Source organism: Pongo pygmaeus, chromosome 7, assembly GCF_028885625.2.
Source record: "Pongo pygmaeus isolate AG05252 chromosome 7, NHGRI_mPonPyg2-v2.0_pri, whole genome shotgun sequence".
Taxonomy (NCBI): domain Eukaryota; kingdom Metazoa; phylum Chordata; class Mammalia; order Primates; family Hominidae; genus Pongo; species Pongo pygmaeus.
The window spans coordinates 18,946,272-18,966,874 of NC_072380.2; the positions used below are offsets into that span (position 1 = coordinate 18,946,272).

The 20,603-nt window shown below is 41.2% G+C and overlaps 1 protein-coding gene across 4 annotated transcripts in view; it reads right to left on the minus strand.

The window, feature by feature from the left end:
* The window catches only part of PSD3 (pleckstrin and Sec7 domain containing 3), a 491,817-nt gene that overhangs the window by 340,138 nt on the left and 131,076 nt on the right, over positions 1-20,603 (minus strand). For all 4 annotated transcript variants that reach the window (XM_054499657.2, XM_063668553.1, XM_063668552.1 and 1 more), the window contains 2 exons: positions 11,425-12,532; positions 7,468-7,863 (listed from right to left, as the gene is read on the minus strand). In XM_054499657.2, the coding sequence (XP_054355632.1) occupies positions 7,468-7,863; positions 11,425-12,532 (1,504 nt within the window). The remainder of the gene's footprint in view (positions 1-7,467; positions 7,864-11,424; positions 12,533-20,603) is intronic.

Genomic DNA, 20,603 nt, shown 5'->3' on the forward strand with positions numbered 1-20,603 from the left:
TCTCAGGCAATAGGGAGGCCCGAGGAGAGGGAGAGAGAGGGGGAACAGTTGGTTTCATGGAGCAATCGGAACACACAAAACTTATTGATAAGGTTACCACGTTATATGCGCATGGTTTGTGGTGCCCCAAAACAATGACAATAGTAACATCAAAGATCTCTGACCACAGGTCACCATAACAGATATAACAGTAATGAAAAAGTCTAAAATATTGAGATAATTACTAAAATGTGACACAGAGACGCAAAGTGAGCACTTGTTATCGGAAACATGGCACCAACAGACTTGTTTGAGGCAGGGTTGCCACAAATCTGTAATCTGAATAAAAAAAAACCAGTATCTTCAAAGAGCAATAAAGCTAAGTGCAATAAAATGAGGTTTGCCTGTAGCTCTGTATTTCAGCCTACGGAGGGCTTATAAAGTGAAAAACAAGATTAAAGTACTGTAAACAAGCCCCTTTTGAGTTCAGGCAAATTTGTACTCCTGTGTAAAACACCTCCAGGGAATGATTTACTCGGGAAAGTCGGTTTCTTTTTCCCTCCCCAAACCAAGGCTCAATGGATAACACCCAGTGTTGCAAATATGGTGCTAAGAGACCTCTGCTAAGATGAATATCACTTCCTTTAAAAGTTAAATATTGTACCGATATATGAATAAAAATATTGCTGTATATCTTGATCAATTAAAGTATTAACCACCATTCCAGTTTTTATTTAGACCTATGATTCTCCTTGTAATCACTTATACCTCCAATGTCCATTATCATTTGATGCCATTCTTTCATCAAAGCTCATCCAAGTAAGAGGCGCCCCACCATGCTCTTCGGTAGCCACCAATAGCCAGGGAATTACTTTGGTTTGTTTGTTTTAAGGTTTAAACCACAGAATTAGGAAGTCTCCAGGAATAGCTATTTCAAATCCAGAACCATTTCCTGAAGTCATCACTAATTTATAAAAGAGGCACCAAACAGACAGGGAGAATACAAGACCACCAGGGCAAGGGCTGTCTGAAGGGCAATGAAAGAACAACCAATGACCAGTGCACTTAGCTTCCATCCTGGGCTCCCTGACAATTGACCCACTGTTGGAGAAGGGACAAAGCACAGAAGAACTGCCAGGAAACTGACCTTACAGGGCACATTTTCTACAGAGATGGCATTAGAAGGACACATAAGCAAAACCCAAGTACTCCTGTGTGAGCCCCTCACAGTCTCATCCTCAGCCCACTCCTCACCCTTGGGAGCCTTCTCATACCCACAGCTGCAAGTCTCACATCTAAAAGGGTGACTCCGAAGTCTCTCCAGTGACCTTCAGTCCCATATTCCCACCAGCCCTACACAAGTAACCCTCTCTCTCCTCCAATTCGACCTCTTTATATCTGATCCCACTAGGTGTCCTCCTACCAACCTGCTGCTTCCCCCAACTCCGGTGCAGGATTTCTTGCTCCAGCCAGTCACCCATGCTTGAACTCTCACAATCATTTTGACTCAGCCCCATGTGTCCTAGAGTCAAACATTCATCAAATCCTTGCATCTTCCTTTTTACCAGCCTGTTTCTTATCTATTTTCTTATTATTCCTCAGACTCTTAGACTACTACAAAACCCATGATAAGTTTAAAATAAATATCCACAAATTAGAACTTAGCAAAGTCTTACCACAGAACTGCATATTGGTTGATAAGGCTATTTCCATCTCACCAATAAGCAATCAGAAGTTCCAGAAATGAAAAGACCTGCTGGAGATCAAGCTGCCAGGAAAGAGGATGGCTTCACCTCCTCTCTTCTGTCTCAACCCTCTAGGTTTATTCCACCTACCACAGCGCACTGCGCTTCATAGACAGAAAGTGATTTCTAAGGAAGCCCCGTAGTAAGTGTCCAATGCAGGGCTTCTGTCCATGGCCAAGTGGCAGGATAACTTTTCTTTGGGTTACTACTGTCATTGGTATTCATTTGTATTTAATGAGCTCCTACTGTGTACCAGACATTGTTAGGCCACTTGACTATCTTTTCTTGATTTTTGTTCCATCTGATTAATCTCTTTTCCTCCTCCTTCCTTTATGAGATAGGTATTATTCATTTCATTTTACACTTGCAGAGGGTCCTGGATTTTATGTATTTATTCATAAATACACACCTAGAAAGTGAAACAATTCGAAACCAGGAATAAATGGCTCTGAGACCTAGAAGAGCCCCTAACCCACAACACTGAGCAGGAACTTCTTTGTGGTTTAAAAAAAAAAAATCAAATCACCATTACACTACTTTGGAAAGAAGCCAGAAAGAGAAAAACGAGAACCTCTTTTTTGACTGAACAAATTTAAAATGTAAAGGAAAAGGATTAAAGAGATGACTGGAGCAACAGCAACCAGCTCATGAAGCCACGAGGCAGCAGAGCTTCCCACCACCAATGGCAGAAGAGAAGCCGGGAGCTCGATGGGCAGCCAGATCTCTCCAATTTCACGACATCAAAATTTTGTTCTCTGTCACCAGCTTCACTAACGTCACATTATTTTAATTTATTCTTTTAATATTTATATATTATATTAAAGTGACTTCAAGTTTAAACTGGGATGTTGAAACAGTTTTTCAAATCGCATTTCAACAAATTTCTACTTCTTATTTCACATGAATTCTTCCTAAGCAGACAAACAATACAGATAGAGAAAAAGTGAGGAAGAAAGAGCATAATTTCCAAACAACTGCATTCCATTTGAGAAGGAGAAGAAAGAAATAAGAGCAAGGCAAAAAAAAAAAAAAATCCTGCAAATATCAAATTCAGAGTGGGCTGAAGACAGACTGAAGTGCTTCCCTCAGGCAGATCAGCTGCACGCAGATGTAATTCACCTGTTCTGCCGTACCCGTTGATATCCTGAGCAAGATCTGAAAGGAAAACTAGGAAGCTGAGATATAAAATAGATCATCATGCTACAAAGGTTATTTCAAAAAGCAGCTTCATATATTTCAGAGAACCAAAAAACAAGTTCCTGCCATGTCACGGTATTTGCTTTCTTTTTCTCCCGTCCAAACCCAAGCTCAATGGAAATGGACAATATCCAGCTAATGGTCACAGTGACAACATTTGTGCCTTAAGAACTTACTGACTGGAGTTGTGGTCATCTGCTGATAAGCCGGCGAGCGAGAAGCACGCAGACACAAAGGAACCCATTGAAATGTGTATAACTGTAAGTCTCTAATTATCCTTTCTAATTTTGGAGCCATGTGACAGGACTTCACACAGCACCGCTGACCCCCAGTCAGCCTGAGTGCCATGTAGCTGGACCACACACGGAGGGGATGCTCCTCTTTGCTTCTTCCTTGAAATATTGTGTTCCATGCACAGGCTGAGCTGTTTCCGGCTGACATGTGGCTCACTGATCAACAGGCAGGCAGAGCAAGCACCTTGGAGAATGTATTAGGCTGGTGCAAAAGTAATTGCAGTATTGACATTGAAAGTAATGACAAAAACCTTAATTACGTTTGTGACAATCTAATAGTCCGTCCAGATTTATTCCAGGATTTTAAGAGGCTTTTTCACCTTACACAGAGTGAGCCGCTTGATGTCACAAAGGTATTTAATACTTTTAAAGACAAATAGACACGCACTCAAAGAAAAACTGTCTTTCCCAACTGTATACTAGAATATTATAGATTTGGAATATTTTCTTCTTTGACTTGAGCAGAGAGAGTAACAGGGAAGAACAGTGTCCCTCTGGCCGCCAAAGGATGGCTGAGCCCAAGACTGGAAGGCATTCCTTAGAGAAAGAACTAAGTGCTACAACACCCCCATTAGCTTTCCCAACCTCTTGGACCTTTCTTTAAAAGAGCAATTCAGCTCTGAACAGTGTCATCCTGTGCTCAGAAAAAATCACTGTCCAATACTGCCACTGAAATAATCTTTAATGACAAAGCAAAGACAGATCTTGAAACAGAAAAGGATTTAAAAGTAAATCTAGGCAATACCAAAGCAAATACATTTTTGTTTTGTTGAACATATCTGGTCTTATTCTAGATCTACCATGAAATCATTATCACTTGGTCCAGTTCAGCATAGCTCAGTAAGAGCACAGGCTCTGGAGGCTGACTGCCTGTGTTCGAGGGCTGAGTATGCCACTTACCATCTGTGTGACCTTTAGCAAGTTACTCAACCTCTCTGTACCTCAGTTTCCTTATTTGGAAAATTAGAACACTAATAGTTCCTTTCCTCCTCCTAGCTCATTATGAGAACTAAGCATCATGTGTTTACTAAATAAATAAAACCTATGGGCTACATATGACACACAATTATGTTCAGAGACTAGCTAAAGTAATAATATTTTTTACAAGCTAACGACTAACACTTTATACATTAGAATCAATACTTAATTTCCTTGGTTCATGTCTACCAAATATCAAGGAGGCGTGATCAGGGGAGAATTCATTAGTCTTATCCCTTTTCTTTTGTGCCTCCCTCAGAGCTCACCTTACCCAACGTGCTCAGACCCCCACCACTAGCAAGAAGCAGGAGAGGCCAGTGAACACAGATGGAATGGAGGCATGGCCACTGCTTTTACTTATCACTTTTCTTTTGTAAATATACTAATACAATGGGAAATTTTTTCTCCTTTAATTCTAACACTTGGGCCCTCAGTGCTTGGCTGAAGGACAGGCTTACTACCTCAATGTCCACTTCCTTACCTCGGCAAAGGGATGTTTTCACGCAGATGAAATTTTAAAAGGCCAGCTCACTGATTGCTTTAAAAATATGTGGAAACATGTTTATTATTGACCTGGTAAATTTTCCTTGAAATTGAATGCATACACCACCACCACCAACAACAACAAGCAGCTCTACATTTAGAACTTAGTTTCTTGAAAACAGGCCGTCTCAGACTTCCGGCTTTATTGACACATGGCATGAGAGAAATCGGATCAAAAGAAAAATAACAATATAAAAGACCCAACACCTAGCACAGTGAGTGAATCCGGCCTAGGAGCCAGACAACTTGAATTCTAGTACAGTATCTGTCACAAGACAGCCACGTGGCTTTGGGTAATATATCCCACCAAACTGGAATACAGATTCTATATTATTAAAAAAAAAAAAAAAAAAAAAAAAATGGCTACCTGAGGCCCCTTCAAGTAGTAAAATGTCCTCATTCTCCAACCCACAATACTAACACAATTCTTCTTTGGTTGCAACTTCTCCAAATTACCAAGGAAGGTAGAAGGGGGTAAAGAAAAATATGGGTTTTTCAGTCTCCTTAAAATTTCTTAGGATCATTAAACCTGCCCTACCTTTTAACCTTGAATAGAGATATACATCACAAAATAAAGCTTACTCCACCTGTAACCACTTATTATCATATGCCAACCTCAAAGAACACAAAATGGGGGGTCCTACCAAACTTGTCTGTCCAAGCCACTGGAAGTGCTCAGAGAGCACAGTAGGATGACCACCAGTCAGGAATTGTACAGGAGGAGTGCCCAGGCTGGGGGAGAGGTGAGATGGGGCGTCTCCAAGGTGCTTGTCACTCAGCACTAGAACGTGGTCCTTTACCACTACACAAGATCTCCTGGTTTGACAATGCAGGTGATACAGCTGAAACTTCATCTCAACATGGCCTGAAGGATACCACTGTCTAAATCTGAGATGCTAAAATACTATGACCTACTCCAATACTCTCTCCCAACTATTTAACTCTGTCCATCCTCGTAAATGGCACCCCTGCTGGCCCAAATGATGACAACCTCCTGTTCTAAGTGCACAAGCCGCACACTTAATAAACCTTTCACCCAATTCTTCACTGGTGTTCATCTCTTGGCTTCACTTAGAACCACTCCCTGTGGCTTCTGCAGTGAAGCCTCTCAGCCCAAAACTCTTCAGCTCCCCAAACCATGTTTGGTCTGTAATATAAACAACTTCCACTCACCCTAGAAAACAGAGTTGGAATTTCAGTGCAATTATCTGCATACCTTTCCTACAGCGTTTTATCACAATTTGCGGTCCTCAGAGACAAAGGTTAAACGGGAGGACTAAGGTGGCACACTCCACTGAGGAGCGCCCCCTCGCGGGAACACTGTTTTCAGGGATGCCTCCTCTCCAGGACTCTTCCATTGAGAGACACTCTGATCTCAGAGATACAGGAAGTCTAGACGTAGACTAACCAGGCAACCAGTTCATATGCACACATTTACCCAGGCTCTGCTTTGTACCATGTCCTGTGCGAGGTGCTTTAGTCTCTATTTACCCTTTAAATCTCACAGCCTCACAACACACTTGATCATTAACCCCATTTCGCAAATAAATAAATCAGGTTTCAGAGAAAATAAGCGCCTTGCTCAAGTACTTCAGACCAAAGTCTTGTGGTTTTGACACCTTGTTCTTTTTATTCTCACTGTGACCCAGTAAGACAACCAATATCCACAATCCATTTTCATGAGAAAATGTATAGCTACAACATCACAAGGTGCTAATCCTGAATTTGCTCATGTAATGAACTATAAACCTTCAAACTGGTTACAGAAAATGCTCAGCACAGGGCAGACTGCTCAAAAAGAGAGGTTCATTGAAAACCTGTAATATGAATACTGGCTTTTTTTTTTTTTTTTTTTTTTTTTTTTTACAAAAAGCACTGGTATTATTTAATACAGCTTTAAACAGCTTTAAAATAGTTGATCACCATTTAACACCTCCCACCAGCTCCATACAAACATCCATACACATACACACACACACCCCAAAACAAAATTCATAAAATTGTCACAGGTAGATAACCTGAGGATGACGAGCATGAAGAAACGAAATGCTGGATAATCCATAAATAGACGCGGAATCCCCAAATAACAGGCATGGTGCATACAACATTCATAATTTGTCATTTTATCTCCCAGACAGACTAAAAACCCTAAAGTAGAGAGAGAAAATAAATACAGAGCCTAAAACAAGATATCAGGTCTCTCAAGCATCTGTCTAATCGGATCCTTCCTTCAACATGTCAGGGACAGGAAGACAGAACAGGACCTCTCAGAGCAAAGGGCTGGAAGAGACTTTGCTGACTGTATAGTCCACCACTTTAGTTTCCAATGAAGGAATCTCTGAGCTAATCAAACAACCTTCTGGAAGTCATCAACCACCCTCAGTGCCAGACTAAAGCTACGATCTCTCAGTGTTCTTTTCACAGCACTACATCTCTGCCATCGTCGGAGCTGATACCACACTCATCATCCCCAAATATTTGTTTGGTATCCAATTTATATATAGTCATCCAGGAAATACCACAGACTAAAATGATCACAGTTTGCCAATTTGACAAACCACTAAGGTGTGTCCTTCCCGCCCTAAAACTCAAATTACTTTTTACGCACATCATTTGCTTATATCCACAGAAATTGGCCAAACGATTTAAAAATATATTCCACACTGAGATTTCCCAAAGAAGAAATCCTACAAAAATCACCAGCATGAAATGAATGAGAATGGGATGAGTACCTTCCCCAGAAAGCAATCTCCGGGGTGCCTTTCGTGTAGATGGAGTCGCTGGCATCATTCAGCCCATTGGTGACCCCACTAGAATAGCCCATCATGATTCCACCATCTGCTGACACACTCAGGACATCCTGATGTCCTCCCCCGGATGTCCTCTCCAAGAACTGACCACCTTCTTTAATGCGCTGTTGTATCATTGGAGTGAGGGGCATTTCAAAGCTAAAATAGCTATCAGGCTCTGAGTATAATGTCTCCAGGGACTCCGCACTGTAGTATAAAGAAGTGTTGTCCAAAATGGTTTCAAACTGGGAGCTGTACACATCAGTGGAGTCCTCCGTATATCCAGGCCCAAGGATGTCTTCATCTTCCACCTTAATGTGCTCCTCTTGTTCAGTGATCCTGAAAAGTAAATACGAATGAAGAATTCCAATATTAGGTTAATGTCTTTATTTTTCCCCCTTCAACCTTATAAAAAGGACAACATTCTAAAGATCTAACTCTTCTATTCATTGACTTATATCTTAACATATTTGGGAAGGAAGCTATGAAATATAATCAGGTTGAAAAATTCTCGGCATGCATGTGGCTAGGACACTATAAATAATTTAATAAAGTTTCAAACTAGTTTCCTAATGTGTGAACGCATCTGGTCCAATGAAGATATGAATAAAATATTCAATTCTCATTTTAGCCAAATATACCCTACACATTCAGATTATTTGCAACTACCAGCATTCCTAATTATAACAAAAGCAGATAAATATATCATGTAAACTTGATACGGCAAAATTTCAGTAAAAATACACCAAACTTTCATCAGTTGATCAATACTTTTTGATTTAAATAAGGCCAAATGCTCTCAAGCAGATGACTTCATCAGAAGCCAAGAGCTGCCCCCTGCTGACAACAGAGCAGCACTGCAGAAAGATTTCAGGTCCAAAATTAGCCAATGAACAGCCTAACAAAAAGCCAACAGAAGCAAGGCTAACCAAAGCCTTAAGTGATTAGAAATAGCTCAAAAGTCAATATACAGGGTAGGGCATTCACTTTGGCAGACAAACGTGAACAATTAATATGTAGCATGTTCTACAAATATTAAAAACGAACATTAGGACAACAAAGTAAAATTAAAAACTTGGGAGCTAGATCACTACTAAGAGCAAGAGGTCAAGAGTTAGAAAAACTGGAAGCTGAATTTTCGCTGTCTCAATTACTAGCTATATTACTTGAAGCAACTTTACTTAACCTCTCTGAGCCTCAGATTCCTACAAATAGGAATAAGATAGAAATAGGAATTATCTATTAAGCATCTCATAAGTCATCCACATTCCCAGGTATTACTGGAAACCACATTCAACATTGCAATTGGTTTGTTGTTTTTAAATACTGAAGGTCACCCATGGACCAAATGCTATGTTCTTAATGGCTTCCTACTGCACTTGGCATAAACTGGACCATTCCTAAGATGATGCTCCTCCCCACCTCTCCACACTCACTGCACCCCACTCTCCCCTGCTCTTTATTTATTTATTTTTTTGAGATGCAGTCTAACTCTATCACCCAGGCTGGGGTGCATTGGTGCAATCTCAGCTCACTGCAGCCTCCGCCTCCCAGGTTCAAGTGACTCTCCTGCCTCCGACTCTCAAGTAGCTGGGATTACAGGCATGTAACACAACGCCCGGCTAATTTTGTATTTTTATTGGAGACGGAGTTTCACCATGTTGGCCAGGCTGGTCCCAAACTCCTGACCTCGGGTGATCTGCCTGCCTCGGCCTCCCAAAGTGCTGGGATTACAGGTGTGAGCCACCATGCCCAGCCTCCCCTGCTCTTCAGGCATTAGCCACACAGGGGGAGTTTCAAATCTTCAAGCCTGGCACAGGCCTTGGCTTCACACATCTGCAGGAAGCACACACTAGTCAGGGAGCTCAGCAGCATCCTGTGCACATGCTGTTCCCTCTTCCTGGAACATTCTTCCTACCCCTTCTCTAGCTGGCAAACTCATTCCTTCCTCATGTCTCAGTGTAATTTCCATTTCCACAGAAAAGCTTTGTCCAAGCCATCAACTAAACTGGCCTCTTCCCTCCATCCAAATTATTCTTTCTTGTAGGTCTCTGTTCTTTCCTTCACAGAACCTAGCACAGTTTGTGATCCTATACCTATTAGCATGTTTATGTGATCAATGTTTATCTTCAGCGGTAAATTCCATGAGGACAGTAACCGTGAGCCGCATCTTTTTGAACATTCCTTTACGCCCAGCATCTTGCAGTGTCAGGACATAGGAGACAACTGAAAATATTTGTGGGAAGAAAAGAGGAATGAATTATTAATCTGAACAACAGTAAAAGTGTATATTCCAGTGGGAATATAAACACTGGGCCACATGCCACATATCAAGGCCGCTTTGGAGGGAAGTCTGGAGAGCTGATGGGTTGGGGAGGGGAGTGGGAAGGATCCTGCCAGCGATCCCAAAGGAGCAGCACTCTCAGTGGGTTTGTTAACTGCAGAGGAAAAGGCATTTCCTTACACCGAACAAGAAAACAAAAAACAACCCTCAGCCTTGACACAGATGCTCTCCCGTATAAACTATAAAATGTGGTGTCATGAGGGCTGACAGAAGAAAAGATGGTACCAATTAGAAGTACAGTACAAAACAAATGACTACGATCAAAGGGAGTGGAGAAAGATGGGTCACGTCTGCCATTTATCCAGGGTCTAAGCTGGTGTAGATATCAGAAATGCAGGGAAAGACCAGGAAATACCACATGATGCCAAGTTTCACTCATAAGGGCCATAAATCTCATAAGTGGGAGTTAAACAATGAGAACATATGGGCGCAGGGAGGGGAATATCACCCACCGGGCCCTGTTGGGCGGTTGGGGGCTAAGGGAGGGATGGCATTAGGAGAAATACCTAATGTAGATGATGGGTTGATGGATGCAGCAAACCACCATGGCACATGTATACCTGTGTAACAAACCTGCACGTTCTGCACATGTACCCCAGAACCTAAAGTATAATTTAAAAAAAAATAAAGGCCATAAATCAAAATATATGCTACTTGTGAGAAGAAGAAATTCCCATGTGAATACCAGGGAACAACTGAATTATAAAATCTACTTGTGACCCCCTGAGATGTCATTCTAAACATAGGAAGGGCCCGGCACAGTGGCTCACGCCTGTAATCCCATCACTTAGGGAGGCCAAGGTAGGAGGATCACTTGATGCCAGGAGTTTGAAACAGCCTGGGCAACAAAGTGGGACCCCATCTCTACAAAGAGTACAAAAGTTGGCCAGGTGTGGTGGTGCACACCTGCAGTCCCAGCTATTCAGAGGGCTGAGGTGGGAGGATCTCTTGAGCCTGGAAGGTCAAGGCTGCCCTGAGCCGTGATCACACCACCGTACTCCAGCCCGGGGGACAGAACGAGACCCTGTCTCTGTATAAATAAAGAAACAAACAAACATAGGAAATTGAGTGGGCCTAGAACCTCTGTGTACATACATGTATGTAGGCTGGACTGAAGGCATTGGTGTTATACCCAGAAGAAATGCCAAGGTTGGAAGTACCGGCTATATAGGGTGTGTCAAAAGAGTCCAAACCTTTTCATAGTACTAAAGATGACTGTGGGGTATGTTAGTTACCTTGATGTTGGGAAACTTGAAATCTGTCAAATGTTAAGAAAATGTCAGAAAAGAATTCACAGTTTAGTGTTCACAGTCTCTTCAGAACTGTTTCCCTGGTCCATGCCTAACAGATGACTTTATAATGAGATCACTTTAATATCTGAGAAGCTTAGGAGGAATCTTAGCTTAGAAGGACCTAGGTTACAGTAACTCCCCTTATATTCTAAGATAACAAGAACCCAAGGTATTGTGATTGAGTTCTCATATCAAGTACAAGATAACGGTTTTCTATGATATGTACCAGGCATCCGAGACAGCAGGGCTACTATGGGAGCTCACCTTTCCTTGTCTCTCTCTGGTTCAGGTGTCTTCTCAAGATGCTGTTTGTTTTCCTTTAGGAAGACTTCATCCTCTCCACTCTCATCAAGATGCACAGGGGAAAATGTCCCCGAGCTAGTGCCAGGCCTCTCTGAAGGAGCTTTCCAGGATTCATCCCAAACATTCTCAGTTAAACTACTTGAATTACACAAACCAGCTGATGAGATGAGATGGCGTGGCACTTTGGAAGACTCTTTGCTGTCAGGAGAGGCTGTTCTTTGCAGTGATGTCTCAAAATCTACAGGATGCTGGGTCTCTTTCTTATCTCCTCCTGTCCACAGTATCTCCACTCCTTGAAATTCCACATGTTTGACCCGGCCTGGGCGTCCCATGGAGCTGCTTCGATCACATCCCCCTGGGTGCTCTCTCCCAAGAGCAGACCTCTGCTCTTTCAAGAAACCAACACTGCCTGCAGAGTGGCAGGTCACTGCTGAGCTCCCAAGGGAGGCCACAGGACAAGATGGCTCCTGCACACAGACAGCCCCTTTCCTCCCATTATTCATTATCTGGGAAAGCTCTGCCTGAGTGTCTCCAGTTAACAGCGCGGTGAGATCTTTCTGGATGCTCAAATAAAAACTTTCCTCCATCGTTACTTCAGCTGAAAGAGGTATTTCTGGTAATTTTTTTTGGCCAGCAGGGAGCAGTTTGTTGACTCTCTGTGTTTTACGACTGGCAGTGTCCAGCTCTTTTTCCACCTGCTGAACTGAAAAACTAGAAACAGCATCTTGGTCCAGTACCTTTGTAGCCTGTAATGTTCCAGAAATGATTCTGGCTTCTGTGGCTTTCAGAGCTGAAATCAAAGAGTCAATGGGCTGTAAACTTTGTTCCTTGAGGTGACTTTGAGAGGGGGCCTCTCTGACATCTTTTGGTCCTTCTGTAACACTGTTGAGCCCAGAGTGGCAGCCAGTAAGAGGCTGGACACCCTGCTGCTCTTGTGGGTGGCATGGCAAAGTCTCACCATCAAACTCCAGAGAAGCCCTTAGGCCTTCTCCACCTTCCTCCATGGTCCCATATTCTGGAAATTCATTTGTGACATTTGGTGGGAGTAAAGTGCTTCCTCCATGATCACCTGTGAAGAGAACACAATGGACACATGATTTGTTGTAGAAAGACAGGGCCCAGTAGGTAATAATGCATATTCACACAGATTAGGCACTCAATAATACTTATTAACTTGATTACTGCATTATATCTGTCCTCCCACCACCCTGTAACACACACTTCTCATGACACTGCAGTGATCCCTTCTACTCAGCCTACGTGAGTATAACCACAAAACTTTCGGCCTAGAAGGCAATCTAATGACACCTGCCATATTTAACTTTGCTTCTGATGTCCCATACATGAGGATTCAGTAACTCAGTTGCTTCATATGCAAAAAGGGTTTACAATAAGGATATGTGCCACCTTCCAAATACCACTCATGAAACAGCAATTAAAATGTGTATATTGGGCTTAACACTAAAGAGCCCTATGATCTAGCCAACAGTATCTGTGCAGTGCAAGCTCTGCGACAGAGCCTCTGCAAAATGCTTATGATCTATTTAAACTCAGTCAATATTTTTTTTCTGCCAGAAGTCTCCCCTTCATTGTTGGGTTTCTGTGGAGGGAAAAAATGCTTTCAAAACATCCTGAAAAATAAGAATGAAGCCCACATGGAATGACAAACTTACTGTGTTGAGAAAGATTTCCAGGAACCCAACTACAGAAAATTTATTTTTCTCATTTCATTCATTTATTTTCTCAATTGACAAAAGTTTGTTTATATATCTATATATATGTTTACATATATAAAGTTTATATATATAGTATACAACATAATGTTTAATATATGCATACATTTGTAGACTAGCTAAATCAAGCTAATTAACAACATACCAGTACTGTACCTCAAATTATTGGTGTGTAGTGAAAACATTTAAAATCTACTTACTCTTCCAGCAATTTTCAAGTATACAACACACTGTTAACTATAGTCACCATGTTCTACAGCAGACCTCCTGAATTTATTCCTCCTATCTATCTGCAATTTTGTATCTTTTGACCAACACCTCCCCAATCCCACAACCCACCAGTCCCTGGTAACCATCATTCTAGTTTCTGCTTCCAAGAGTTCAACATTTTAGATTCTACATATTAGTAAGATCACTACCTGCATAAAATTTTAATGGCATCTTATGAAGAACCCCAATATATGAAGTAAAGAAAACAGTATTGGTACATATTCACTATATTGAACCAAATTTATAATATTTTCTTGTTAAAATGATAGCCAGTGAGAACTGAAAATGGGGACATTCTGACAAACCAAAACTTTAAATTGGGGGTTTATGGATAGCAGTTATAGTCCTATCAGCCCCAGTATCCAGTCTTCTTCTGAACTTAGTTTTGGTTATTTTGTATCATGAAAACCCTCATCTATGCTGGAAATACAGTGTACTCACTTTTACTTTATGAAAGAGGACATCAGTTGTTACCATTTTTGTTTTATTTTATTGTATTTATTTATTGAGATGGAGTCTCACTCTGTTTCCAGGCTGGAGTGCAGTGGTACGATCTCGGTTCACTGCAACCTCTACCTCCCGGGTTCAAGCGATTCTCCTGTCCCAGTCTCCAGAGTAGCTGGGACTACAGGTGTGTGCCACCATGCCCAGCTAATTTTTGTTTTTTGTTTTTTTTTTCAGTAGAGACGGGGTTTCATCACGTTAGCCAAGATGGTCTCGATGTCTTGACCTCATGATCCACCTGCCTCGGCCTCCCAAAGTGCTGGGATTACAGCCATGAGCCATCACGCTTGGCCATTGTTACTATTTTTAAACTACTGCAGAGCTACAACCTTCCTATTTAGTGAAATATTTTATAAATGTCTGTATATATACACTGAAATGGCTGAAAAGACTTGATTCTGCCTGTAATCCCAGCTACTTGGGAGGCTGAGGCACGAGAATCATTTGAACCTGGGAGGCAGAGGTTGCAGTGAGCCGAGATTGCACCATTGTAGTCCAGCCTGGGTGACAGAGCAAGACTCCCTCTCAAAAAAAAAAAGATTTGATTTCCAAGGTAACTTGGAAACATCAGTTATCCTAATAACTGATAATTATTAATTGCTGATACAATTACTAATAATACATGTATTGCTATTTAACACACGGTATCCCCCAGGGTGTTAAATAGCAATACCTCTGAGAGTACATGTTGTTTCATATTCCATGTTGTAAAATAATTTGAAATATATACACTTTTTTTTTCTTTTTTAAAGACAGGATCTTACTCTATCATCCAGACTGGAGTGTGGGAGTGCGATCATATAGCTCACTGCAGCCTCAAACTCCTCGGCTCAAGTGATCCTCTCACTCCAGCCTCTCGGGTAGCTGGGACCTCAACAGGCGTACACCATCACGCCCAGCTAACGTTTTTACTTTTTGTAGAGATGGGGTCTCACTGTGTTGCCCAGGTTGGTTTCAAACTCCTGGCCTCAAATGATCCTCTCGCCTTGGCCTTGGGATTACACACATGAGCCACCACGCCTGGCCTGAAATATATTTTTAAAATTAAATTTGAATCAAGTGTTGATGGAATCTAACAAGCACTTCTCTGTGATAGTATTTATAATACCTTCTACAAGACAGAACTAATAAAATGTAGCTTGCTTACATCTGAAGAGGAAGTGACTTTTCAAACAATGAATTGAAAAAGATGATAGCTAAAAACAATAAAGAGCCTTCTTCCTAGGGTGGAATATTGACATTTTATGTCTTTCAGTAAAGAATGCAGTAGGTCTTTTCATGGTTCCACCTTTTAAGATTCAGTCATTTTTAGTATATTCACAAAATTGTACAACTATCACCACTATCTAACTCCAGAACTTTTTTTTTTTTTTTTGAGATGGAGTCTTGCTCTGTCACCCATGCTGGAGTGCAATGGCGCGATCTCGGCTCACTGCAAGCTCCGCCTCCTGGATACACGCCATTCTCCTGCCTCAGCCTCCTGAGGAGCTGGGATACAGGTGCCCATCACCACGCCTGGCTAATTTTTTGTATTTTTTTAGTAGAGACGGGGTTTCACATTGTTAGCCAGGATGATCTCGATCTCCTGACCTTGTGATCCGCCCGCCTCGGCCTCCCAAAGTGCTGGGATTACAGGCGTGAGCCATGGGGCCTGGCCACTCCAGAACATTTTTATCACTCCCAAAAAGAAACCCTGTATCCATAAGCAGCCACTCCCCATTTCAGCTTTTCTCAGCCCCTGTTAACTACCAATATACTTTCTGTCTCTATGAAATTGTCTATTCTGGACACTTCATATAAATGCAGTCATATGATATGTGGCATTTGGGGTCTGACTTCTTTCACCTAGCACAAGGTTGTCGGTTGTACTCATGTCCTATCATGTATCAGAACTTCATTCCTTTTATTTTATTATTTTATACATATAAAGAGAGACAGGGTCCTCTATGGTTCCCAGGCTGGTCTCAAACTCCTGGTCTCAAGCAAACCTCCCAGTTTAGCCTCCCAAGTAGCTGGACTACAGGTATGTGCCACTGAGCCTGGTTGAGAACTTCATTCCTTATTATTGCCAAATAACATTTCATCATAAGGGAACAGTCTTTTCTTTGGCCATTCATCAGTTCATGAGATATTGGAGCTGTTTCCACTTGTTGGCTGCTATGAATAAAAAATGTGTACATAAGTTTCAGGGTCTAAATATATTTTTACTTTTCTTTCTTTTTTTTGAGACAGGGTCTCACTCTGTCACCCAGGCTGGAGTGCAGTGGCACGATCATGGCTCACTGCAGCCCTGACCTCCTGGGCTCAAGCCATTCTCCCACCTCAGCCTCCTGAGTAGCTGGGACTACAGGCACAGGCATGCACCACCATGCCCAGATAATTTTTTTTTTTTGGCAGAGATGCGGTTCCACCATGTTGCCCAGGCTGGTCTTGAACTCCGGGGCTCAAAGGATACACCTGCCTCGGCCTCCTAAAGTGCTGGCATTACAGACATGAACTACCTCATCTGGACTAAATATATTTTTTATTCTCTTCTGTATATACCTAGCAGTGAAATTTCTGGATCATATAGTAAATCTATGTCTAATATTTTAAGAAACTGCTGAACAGTTTTCCAAAGCAACTGCACTATTTTACATTCCTACAAGCAATGTCTAAGATTCTATTATTGTCTGTTTATTGTTACAGACATCCTAGAAGTGGTATCTCACTGCGATTCTCATTTGCATTTCCCTAATGACTAATTATGTTGAGCACCTTGTCATGTGTTTTTTGGCCATTCCTGCATCTTTTGTAGAGACACGCCTATTTGATGGCCGAATTATTTCTCTTTTTATTACTGAGTTATAACAGTTCTTTATATATTCTGGACATAAGTTCTTTATTAGATGTATACTTTGCAAATGTTTTCTACCATTCTGTGAGTGGTCATTTTTCACTTAATTGATAGTGTCTTCTGAAGCACAAAAGTTTTTACTTTTGCTGAAATCCAAATTATCTGTTTTTCCTTTGGTCTCTTGTGCTTTCTGTATCATATGTACCAAATCATTGTCTAAACCAACGTCACAAAGATTACTTTTACGTTGTCTTCTAAGAGTTTTGCAGTATTAGCTATTACATTTAGCTCTCTCATCCACTTTGAATTAATTTTCGTATATGATGTGAAGTAGAAATCCAACTTCATTATTTTGTATGTGGATATCCAGTTTTCCCAGCGCTATCTGTTGAAAAGACTATTCTTTCCCCATCGAAAAGCCTTGGTGTCCACGTCAAAAATCAATCATATACATATATTAATATATATGCAAAGGTTTATTTCTGGACTCTCAATTCCATTGAGCTAGATGCCTATCTTTTTTTTTTTTTTTTTTCTTTTCTTTTTTGACAGGATCTCACTCTGTCGCCCTGGCTGGAGTACGGTGGTGCAATCATGGCTCACTGCAGTCTTGACCTCCTGGACGCAAGTGATCCTCTCACCTCAGCCTACCTAGTAGCTGGGGCTATAGGCGTGCACCACCATACCCGGACAATTTTTCATTTTTTTAAAGAGACAGGGTCTCACTACATTGCCCAGGCTGGTCTTGAACTCCTAGGCTCAAGTGATCCCTCCCGCCTCAGCCTTCCAGTGTCGGGATTACCGGCATGAAGGACCACACCTGGCTAGATGCCTATCTGTATGTCACAATAACACTGTCTTCACTACTGTAGCTTTGCAATAAGTGAAATCTGGAAGTGTGAGTCTTCTCCAACCTTGTTCTTCCTTTTCCAGGTTGTTTTGGTCACTCTCGGCCCCTTGAATTTCCCAATACTTTCTGAATTAACTCATCAGACAGCTGTGATTTTGATAGGGGCTGCAATGAATCTATACAGTACTGGCTTCTTAACAGTATTACTATTACATCTTCTGTTCCATGACCATAGGCTGTCTTTTCACTTATTTAATCTTCTTTAATTTCTTTTAGCCATTTTTTTATAATTTTAAATGTACAGATTTTCAACTTATTCCCCTAAGATTCTATTTCTTTTGATACTACTTTTCAAATTTCTTTAGATCATTCAGTAGCCGTGTATAGAAATTCAATTTGTTGCTGTTTATGAATCATATCCTACAACTTTGCTTAACTTGGAGCATATAATAACATATTTGTAGATTCCTCAGGATTCTATACACCAGATCATGTCATCTGTGGATAAAAGCTTTACTTCTTCCTTTACAATCCCAATCCATCTTTCCTAATCACGCCTCTCTCAACTCCCTTTCACATGTTATACCATTGCCTCTAAACTGAAGGAGGGGGCAGCCCATGAATACCCTGAAAAGATTTATTCTAATCCTAATACACACTGGAAATAAGCTTAAGCATACATACATTCTGAATGAGTAGACATACACACGCTCCTTTGCCTTTGTTCAACTTCCTTTCTCTACCTGACATACTTTTTCTTCTCATTTCAACATAAATCAGATTATTTTCACATTTCAACACCTAAACCAAATCCCCTGTCCTTAATTAAGCCTTCCCTTGCTCACCAACTCGAAAAAAGTCCTCTCCTCTGTATAAATAAATGTCAAAAAGACTTTTGCTGTATGGTATATATAGTGTAAATATACAAAACAAATAAGCATAATGTTACTCACAACTTAAAGCTTCCAAAGGCAATAATGTTTAACCTATCATGAAGTGTTTTAAGAAAACTGACAATAGTGACTGCTGAAGCTGTATTTATAAACAGCACCAAAACATATAACAGTGAAATCCATTCAACAAAGGGAAGAAAAGTTAAACTTACACACTTGGGAGCCCACTTTGCTTTAACAGTTTCAATTGCCCTCTGGAAAAAACAAACACACACACAGACACACACACAGAAATGAACACTAGCCCCAAGAGAAGTGACCAGAAGATATCAAGGGGCCTCAGAGAAATCTGATAATTCCTTCACCCCATTTTTAATAGTTTTCATTGAAATGTCCCTCAGAAAGGGGCAGCAAATGCAACAATTGTGGGCAAGTGCTTGTGATGTCTGATATAACAACTTGGCAACCAGTCAAGGAAAATGAGGTCAGATAAGAGGGAGAAAGGGTGAGGCAAAGCCCTGCGTGACAGATTGCTTGCTTTACTATTAAATACTGGAGTAGTTTCTCCTGGTCTGTGTTTACTGTTCTAAGAACTGGAATAGACGAGGGAAGACAAATGTTCTGAGAGGCGAAATAACCTGACCAAGGTCAATAAAATGATGTTCAATAAAGTATTGTTTTAGAACAGTAAGTCAGGACTAAATTGCTAGTCTTCTGTCTCTCAGGAGTAAAAGTCTGGGAGAAACTCAGGGACACTGAACTGTGAGAGACCATCATTCATCATTGCTTTTTTTCTTTTTTGAGATAGGGTCTCACTCTGTCACCCAGCTGGGGTGCAGTGGCACCATCATAGCTCACTGCAGCCTCAACCTCCTCTGGTGCTCAAATGATCCTCCAGCCTCAGCCTCTGGAGTAACTGGAACCACAGGGATGTGCCACCTCACCCGGCTAATTTTTTTATTTTTATTTTTTTGTAGAGACGGGGTTTCCTTATGTTGCCCAGACTGGTCTCGAACTCCTGGGCTCAAGTGATCCTCCCACCTTGGCCTCCCAAAGTGCTGGGATTACAGGTGTGAACTAACGCATTCAGCCAAGACCATCATTTCTAAGAGCAGCAATGTTAACAAATATAATGAAGAATAAAATCAGAAGTGTTCTAGTTGTAGCTTCTGGGTAGAAACAGCCTTAATCATCAAGTCCCTAAGGATTCAGCATAACAGCAAGAATTTCCTTTCAAATAAGGCACACTCTGTCATACCCCATGAACAGTTTATTTTTGCTGTTTGCATTGGTTATCACAACTTGACTGTCTTTAACAACACAGTTAAAGACTGTGTTGTTAATCCTGACCTTTTATTTAGAATTTCTGATTCATTCCTTACGTTTAAAAATTGGGACTATATGCTAAGATAATTATTTTTTTAAAAAAAGACCAAATTATTGTTTTAAGATTTTTTTAAGCTGCTCCCTTTTAAAACAGGGCCTTAGATACTTCCTATTAAATGCCCAGTGTTTCCAAAATTCATTCACGCATTCAGCAAATATTGATTACCTACTATGTACTAAACACAGGGGATTCAAAACTGAGTATTTCCAGAACATGAGAAGTCTGTTTGGCATGTTAGAAAGCTCGCCTTGGTAGCATGTGAAGGATGTATAGCAGAGAGGGTACAAGCATAGACTCAGGAATAACCACGCAGGCTTCTGGCAATAGTACAGGTGAGAGATGGTGAGTGCTAGAGCCAGAACAAAGGCAGACTAGACAGGAACAAAGATGCAAGGGGTGCTACATCTCCCACGACACTCTACTTGGACCAGCATCCATGCCCATCATCTCCTCATCTCCTCTGCCCCAGGCCCCTCTAGTTTCAACATGGCTTCTTCCAACTGCTGTGAGCTCTTATGCCAAACTTGAAACTTGTTAACACTTTCCCTTTCAGTCTACATCTATTACTAATGTAAGAATCCACTGAAAACATTTCCCCTCCAGCAAGCCTTCCTGAATCAGTCCTACCTGAATTTGGTCTTGCATGTGTGACAAAGGGACTCAGGGA